An 8,511-nucleotide genomic window follows, 5' to 3' on the forward strand; every position below is an offset into this window, starting at 1 on the left:
TATCTCCCGAGGGGTCCCAGACTGCGAGAGGGCACAGGCCGGGCTGAGGGACCCCCCGCCCCAGTGCACAAATTTTTGTGCACCGGGCCTCTAGTCATATATAAACATCTCTGTGCCCTAGTTCATATAGTTATCATTATATGGAAAGCCCTGTTTTCACCTTCTGAATCTAAACATATTTCTGACATTTTAAGGTCCATTTTAAATGTCATCATGTTCATCTGAAGTCTTCTATGATTACCATCCCACCTCCACCAGAATTAAACATTTCCTTTTTTGTGGAACAATTTCACTTTATCTTGTATCAATACTTCAAAATATGTATCAAATTGTTATTATAAATAAAAACTTTAAAGAATAGCATTAAATAGTGCTAAGTTTTCTAAAACGTCCACATTCAATATGATGCTAGCATGGTTAAATTAGGACAAACAGAAATCTTGAATACACCAAATCCATCCTAAGTTGATGTCTACCAATGATTACCTTAGTTGTACATGTGGCACGTAATGGCTCTACAAGCCGGTCCAATCTCTGCAGTACTGCACTTGGACAAAGGGTGGAGAGTCTCACCAGCATTAAAAATGTTAGCATCTATTATGAATAAAGAAAGACAAAATGTAGACCTTGTGTTATTTTACTAAAGACAATTCCAAATTCTAACAAAGCTTTTAAAAGGAAAATGACTAGCATGCACCATGAAGTTTCATTTTCATGTAATCTTTCTCTAACAGTGGTCGTAAACCTTACCTGAGGTAATTTCAGTTACAAGTACTACTGAGGTCTCACTTATACCTGGTAATGTGGTCCTAGTGTAAGAACTAGAAAAGTGGTTCTCAATCTTGGCCACACATTAGAACTAGGGAACTTTGTCCCATTCCCAGAGACTTTTACTAAGCCTGTTAGGATAGGGCCATAGACTTAGAATTTTTTAAAAACCTCATGTGCACCAAAATGGAAAGCAATGAATAAGAAAATAACTGAACCAGGAGAAAGGTCTATTTAGTTTCTACTATATTAGCAGATTTTCCTTTAAAAAACAAAACAAACTGGTTATCTTCAGATTAAGCACATAAAGCCTGATAACCCATAATCTTTTTTCTATTGAACTATAAACTGTAGAATTCAACAGGAAGATCCTATTACGTCCTTGGGGGCTCTTTTTAATGGATCTGGGAGGGGTCAAGTTACTACCACAAATGGAAACAAAATGTTCGAGTTCTGAGTCTGGCTGCCTAACTGCTCAACTACCACTTTTGCCTGCTTGATCAAAGGCCATTAATGGGGGAGCGGGGGGAAAGAGAGAGAGAGAGAGAGAGACAGACAATGCACTTACTATTTTTCAATTCACCCTTTAATAGTTCACATTTGAAATGGACAAGATCAAATAGGAAAACAAAGAACAGTTATAAGTTCATTCTCTAAACCTAAAAAATGGTATGATTTCTCTTCTAGTTGCTTCTACATAGATTGTTTAGGCATCTGAAAATAGTTCTTGCATGTTATCCTTTAAAAAATTCTTGATATTAATCCCAATATAATAGACTGGAAAACAAAAATCCTTCAATTCAGGTAAATAATATGGGTATCTTGTAAAACGGCAGAAAACCCTCCATGGGTAGTAACTGCAGCATACTTTTAAGATAGGCCAAACAGATCACAGGTTATACTTTGAACAATACCTGTCCATTCTCTTCTTTGGAGGGAAATCACCTAGGGACTATGCGCTAACCAGTAGTCGGCAAACTGCGGCCCCTTGAGTGTGGCTCTTCCACAAAATACCACGTGCATGGGCGCACGTACAGTGTGATTGAAACTTTGTGGCCACACTCAAGGGGCCAAAGAGCCGCACGTGGCTTGCAAGCTGCAGTTTGCCGACCACTGCGCTAAGCAAGCTGCAATGAATTTCTTGGAATTTCCCATCCACTAAGAGTTGACCTCTTCCTCCAATGAAAAGGTTTCTGGATTTTTTTTCTGTATGTCAACTAATGTTACAATTATAGCACTATTATTTCTGCATATTATAATTCATTGACAAGCAAAACAATTTTTCTCAATAGACAAAAGTAAATTACAAGGGTAAAAGTCACTGTAGTTAAGTCTTCTACAACATTCTAAAAACAGGCACAAGCATCTTACCTTAATATCATAATGGTCCTTCAAACCATCTTCAACATGATTTAGAAATTCAAAGATATCTAGTCTGTCAAGACAACTGTCTAGAAGTGTGTACATACACTCAAAAGCTGCCTTCCTAATATCCAGGCCGTCATCAACTGTATGCTTAAATGGACCCATTTCTACCTGTTGAAACACAAAAGAGTATGTGCATATACTTAAAAGTAAAAGACAGTCTTAGAGAAAGTGTAATTTAACTAACTAGCTTACCTCTCTTATAAGCTCCTTTCTAACTTTTGTTTCATTGTAAAGATGTGGGAGAACAGTGTCTAGAAGATCCCTTATTAAAGATGGCTTATTATGTGCCGCTGAATTGAATGTGACCAAGGCTACTCTTCTTACATTCAAATCTGGGTCTTCCAAGGTTTTTAGGAAATCACCTGAGAAATTATAAGAGAAGCAACATACAATAATTAAGATAAGCTTTAAAAAAAAAGATATGCTTACAAGAAAATATATGTGATGCCTTTTTCTAAATTGATAGTTTATTGTGGTTGGTATTGTTATTTAATACGGGTTAGGAAAGAACATGATGAAATACTAAGTAAACTATCTAGTTTCTTTTGGCAGCAGGTAAACCATCATGTCTCAATGTGAGTGGATTTAATTAATAATCTACTCTCAAGCACCTATAATACAGAGCAGCGGTCGTCAACCAGTGGTCCCCAGACCACTGGTGGTCTATGAGGTCCAAAAGGTTGGCGATCATTGGTTTAAGGAAACCTTTGGAGCGGCGGTCGCCAACCAGTGGTTCGTGGACCACTGCTGGTCTGTGAGGTCCAAAAGGTTGGTGACCGCTGATACAGAGGATATATGGTGAGAGTTCAGAACATTCCTTAATTACTTTTATAGATACTTTATAAAAAGGTGGGTTGCAAAGAGAAGTGGTGGAGCCCTGCAGCAGGCACAGAATCTAGTAACTTGAATGTCCTTGGAGTTCAAAATTATTAATTACTATACTAAAAACAACCTAAACAGAATTTTAAAAAACTGAGTTCAAAATAAGATAAACAAGGTGAGGACATACCCGTTGCTTGATAAAGATGGAATACTGTTAACAAGTACACAATCTATCAGATGACAAAGAGAAATGTGCCTCCAAAAAATATACATATTTTTATATGTATCTTTAATGAGAAATATACAAATTGGTAAAAAGGTAAGAGTACAAAAGGAGGAAACTGAAACCTAACAGGACAAAAAGCTAAAGCGCCTAAGGCACTTTAAAACAGAAAATACATGTATATTGTTGAACACAGTGTCTAGTATGCAACTGGTATTCACACGGAGCTATCATTATGTAATCTCAACCCTGTCATCAGCAATCTTTTAGAATTCACAAGGAAAAAGATAAGTGCCAGAAGACTTAAATGTATCACAACAGCAAGGTAAAAAAATGGGAGGAAAGAAATACTTCAGATACCACAGATTGGTAAACTCAATGTTGACCATCTAGGGAAGTTCTGATTACAAAAACTTAGGAGATAGCTCGGGTTAAAAAAGAGTTCAAACGTACCATAAGAAACCTCTTCATCCTGTTTGTTTAGAGTTACTAAGACATTAAATTAGAACACTAATTGTAATAAAAATGCTTTCAGTAAAGCATCTAAATAAAACATTGCTATTATTATGGACAAATGGTGACATGGACTAGGATGAGTGGTTCTCAACTCTGGTCTAGGAATTTGTTTCTAAAAAGCTTCCTAGGTGTTTGTAGGATGTTCATATAATCACAAATAATACTGAACTCAACCATAATTCAATTAGAACAATAATCACCTGATTGAATAACTACACCAATGATGACACTGACTGTTGTCAACCTGGAAAGATGTCTCTAGAGATGTGGCACAGGTCTTTTCCTCTGTCCTATCTTATACAGTATCAAATGTGAGTAAATATACCAAAGCAAAAAAAAAAAAAAAAAAAAAAAAAGGGTGAGGGAAAACAAAGGCAAAAATTTTTGGATAGAAAATTTCTTCAAATTATTAGTACCCATTTATCCCTGTGTCCCCTTTACTCTGAACTGGTAATTCCTTTCTGTAGTTATTTTAAATTGTGCTTTTCCCCTTTCTGGTTCACTGTAGAATGACCTGACAATGGGAAGCTTCTTTCTCATGTCCTTCTATCCTCTCTACTTCTACTTCTGTTCTTGTGTCCTCAAGAAAGCACAAAAGTGAGTTCTGAGGGCTTTTAGCTACTACTACCAACTCTAGGAAAACTGATGATGAAAAAAACACAGGGAAATTATGACATCATGTAAAAAGTCCTCAAAGCTAATTTTTGTCTTCACAGAAATAGAGAGCCCTAGTCGTTCTGAAGTGTCTCCTTTTAGTGCTGGTAAATATCTTTTTTATTCTTAGGCTGTTACATATGTAAGTTTCAACAATCCCCTCAGGAACTGAAGGGTTACGTGTAATAACAGAAAATTGGGGCCCTAACAGTTCAGGTTAAGATTCATTTTTCTGGGAGGAAATTTCAGGACTATTTAGAAAGATAAAATATGCCTCCTTACCACCCACTATTACTTTAGGCCATTTCCAGAATATGATTATCAAATGTATAGTTGACTCTTAGAGACATCTTAGTGTGTATTTACTCATTTCAGTTATTTACAAAATTATCTGCTAACAATTTCAAACTAAGGGATGACAGAATGTAAGTATGTAAGATCATATCTTAGCAGTATCTTTCTAATGAAACAACTACCACACCCTTAAAAGCACCTGAGATTCCTTGGTGAACTTTTTAGTTACTGAAATGATTTGTTTTTTACAATTAACTAATAAATAGTCAATCAATCAGTACGTTTATCTTTGTTTCCACTTACCTATGCAGTTCTTTAATAGTGGATCAATAGGTTGCGGATGATCAGAAATAGTAAATTTCACAGCTGTAACCACTGAGCTTCGGGCATATGATGAGCCTAATTAAAAATAAATTTAAATCTCTTGGTATGTAACTCTACTAAAATCCATGGACATGTTTATCATTTTCAAACCACTTCAAATAACACTAGTGTTTTCAATTTTTTAAAATTCTCTTTGGCAAGAGAGGGTATTGCTATCAAAATACTAACAAAGATGAGCAAACTTTACTTATGAAACTATCTATATAAAACCCTAACATGCAAATAGACTGAACAGCAGAACAACCAGTCTCTACAACGTGCGCTGACCACCAGGGGGTGCGCACGAAACACGGTGGGCATTGGCCATGGCAGGATGGTATAGATGAGCAGGGGCACCAGACCAAAGCAGGGCACCAGTAGCTGTCATCAGGGCCAGCCTCTAGTGGTTACTGAAAATTCTTTGTTCCCATGTGCCACAGTCCTCCCTGGTGTTTGCACCTGCTTCTGCTGCCTGGCGTCAGCCACAATCACTTGGCGCCGTAAGCAGGTGAGAGCGGCGGCTGCTGGCCCCGATCGCCCCTCAGAGCTTCTCCACCTCCCTCTGCTTCTAAGGGGTGATCAGGGCCGGCAGCCGCAGCTTGCACCAGCTGCTGGCGATGGCCCCAATCATTCCACGCCAACAGCTGGTGGGAGCAAGGCTGCTGGCAGAGGGGAACCGGGGGCCATGGCAGAAGGGGCCAGGCAGGGGCGCAGAGGATGAGCTGAGACCTGTCCCTGTGCCCACTGCAGCCTTGCAACCCACAGTTCCTTTCAAGGTGCACGAATTCGTGCACTGGGCCCCTAGTTCTATTATATGTCTAAATAAACAATTTCTTCCGAGAAGGAGGAGGCCTGGGAGAGTAGCAGTGGAGGACTGAGCCCTCATAAAAGGGAACTGGTTACATATATAAATACCTGATAATATCTTTAAGTTTTTTATTTTAAAAGGAAGCAACTTCTAAGAATAAATGGCTATTATTACCTTCTACTTCATTCAAAGGGATTTACACTACTAAATTTGGAAATTCTTCTAGCATCTTTCATTGAACTAAACTTAAGTGCACCAATTTTAATATTATAATTACTAGCAAGTTCCTCAAGATATAGTAATTCAAGAGACACCTGTCTTTGCTACATTTTAAAACAGGAGTAACATTAAAATATAATGAAAATTAGAACAGACTTATTTTACCATTATCTAATTATACTCTCTTTATTCTTTTAAACAAAATGTTATTCAAATATGGCTCCATATTATAACATAAGGCAATGGGTTCTATATGTAACAAGATACAGAAATATTTTAAATTATGCATTAGGCACCCTTTAAGGCAACCAACTGCTAATAATAATTTTTTTTTTTTAAGATAAGAAAACCTAGGGCCCTGGCTGGTGTGGCTCAGTTGATTGCAGTATCGTCCTCTTCACCAGAAGGTGGAGGTTCCATTCCCAATCAGGGCACATACCCAGGTTGCAGGTTCCATCCCTAGTTGGGGGCATGTAGGAGGCAACCAATCAATGTTTCTCTTTCTTTCTATCTTCCTCTCTCTGAGATCAATAGAAAAATAAACATGTGCCGCTGAATTGAATTAGAAAACCGGGGTACTCACCTGATACCAAGTACCCTTTAAGACGTGGTAGGAGAGTTTCTGGATCAATTAGAGTGAGTTTGCCTAGACATTCAGCAACAACATTTCTGGTTCCTTCTTCTGCACACTCACAGTGCTTTAGCAATAAGGCCCAGATGTTTTCAACATATGGTTTAAGGCCCACTACTGATGCAGAGCTAATAATTTCCTTCAAGGAATGAAGCAGAAGATACTGCCTTTTGGGCTGACTGGTTATTTCTTGTAAGACAAATGGTAGATATTCAGGAAGGTTGCCCACACTAATGCTGCCTAATGCATAAGATGCAGCTGATTTGACTTCTTCACTAGGAGACGAGAAGGCTTCTAATATTACAGATTTTAGTTCCAGTTGCCCACTTAAGTCAATATGATGTCCAACTTCTCCAAGAGAAAGTAGAGCTAAAAGGCGAATAGAATCCGTAGACCTTGAGTTCTTGACATCTTGAATAAACTGACCTACAACAGCTGGTCCTTCTTTGGGACATGCTCGAGTAAGGGCAGCTACACATTTGGCAATAGAATAATAGGACTGCTTGTGAGTAAGAGCTGTGTTTTGAGAATAAACTGGACTGGTCAGCATGCGCAACAAATCCATATATCCTAGATTATTTGTTCCAGTGACAACCAGAGCTTGGAAAAAGTCCAGCATGGCGCTGAGAGCACCCCCCTGCAATAAGGGTGATCTCACAAGTCCAATAAGTTCATTGAGAATGGATCCACTTATCTTTGAAAGGGAGGATGGATACACTTTTGCCAGTGTGGTAAGAAAACTGATAGCCATCTGTGAAACATGCATATCACTTTCACTGATAAGAGGTGGGAGCTCATCTAGAACTGCATCAATCATGGCAGCTGTCAAGCTGTCGCTGTAGTTTTTAATTAGAATATCTAGGGCAGAAAGAGTACCCAGTTTCAAAGCTCTCTGGTTTTTCCTGAGAAATGAAGCAAGGATAGGAACCCCTTCTCCCAGGACAGGCCTCAAATCTATCTTCAAAGGTGACCCAGCAATCAGTGTCAACGCCTTCACTGTAGTTAGCCGGGTAATTTCATTCTTTAGTCTCTCCAAGAAAATCTGAAGTGTATTAGGCAAGTCAGAACCCAAATTGTCTCCAAGGTTGCAAATAATTTGTCCCATACAGGAAATAGCCCTTTCCTTGACTTCCTGATCAATATCAGCTGCCTTTAACCTCTTAATGGTACAGGTAAATAGATCTTTGATGTAAGGAGTTGCGTCAAACGAGGAAGGTTGATCTAAGGGGCGAATTACTTTGACAAGCTGTTGAGTAACAAGAAGTGCTTCAGATGTAATCTTGTAAAATGGGTCTCCAACACAAGCCACCACTGGAGGGACCAAAGCCTGAACATGAGGATGGAAGACTTGAGGAGAGTGGTTACAGAGGATTACGTATAGACACGACAAAGCATCGATCTTCAAATTTGATGAGCTTGATTTGTCATTCAATGAGAAAATGATTCCTAAAAAGCCAATAAAAAAATCAAATAATTTTTATGTGTAGTTTTAAGAAAAAGTTAAAAAATAATCTCTAAAATACCGCTAGTTTCTACTTCATCACATTATCACTAAAGTAGAAATTCCACAATCTATGATACCAGAGCCAAAAAATCTACACTAATAAAAGAGAAACATGGTAATTGGCGTACGACCGCTACCCCTCCCATTGGCTAATCAGCGAGATATGCAAATTAACTGACAGCCAAGTTGCTGGCCGGCAGCCAGGCAGCTTGAAACTAACATGAGGCTTGCTTGCCTCAGTGACAGAGGAAACCAACGCTCCCTGCCTGCGCTGCAGGCCT

The 8,511-nt window shown here is 38.6% G+C and overlaps 1 protein-coding gene across 2 annotated transcripts in view; it reads right to left on the reverse strand.

Annotated features, from left to right (window-relative positions):
• Positions 1-8,511, reverse strand: part of CAND1 (cullin-associated and neddylation-dissociated 1) — a 58,084-nt gene that overhangs the window by 2,531 nt on the left and 47,042 nt on the right. Inside the window, exons 11-15 of one of the 2 annotated variants that reach the window (XM_006753771.2) lie at positions 6,679-8,172; positions 5,009-5,104; positions 2,389-2,558; positions 2,140-2,304; positions 487-594 (exon numbers count right to left, since the gene is read on the reverse strand). In XM_006753771.2, coding sequence (XP_006753834.1) covers positions 487-594; positions 2,140-2,304; positions 2,389-2,558; positions 5,009-5,104; positions 6,679-8,172 — 2,033 coding nt within the window. Of the gene's footprint in view, positions 1-486; positions 595-2,139; positions 2,305-2,388; positions 2,559-5,008; positions 5,105-6,678; positions 8,173-8,511 lie in introns of those variants that run through there. The other variant, XM_015565054.1, reaches the window with a different exon arrangement.

This window comes from Myotis davidii, unplaced genomic scaffold (assembly GCF_000327345.1).
Source record: "Myotis davidii unplaced genomic scaffold, ASM32734v1 scaffold792, whole genome shotgun sequence".
NCBI lineage: Eukaryota > Metazoa > Chordata > Mammalia > Chiroptera > Vespertilionidae > Myotis > Myotis davidii.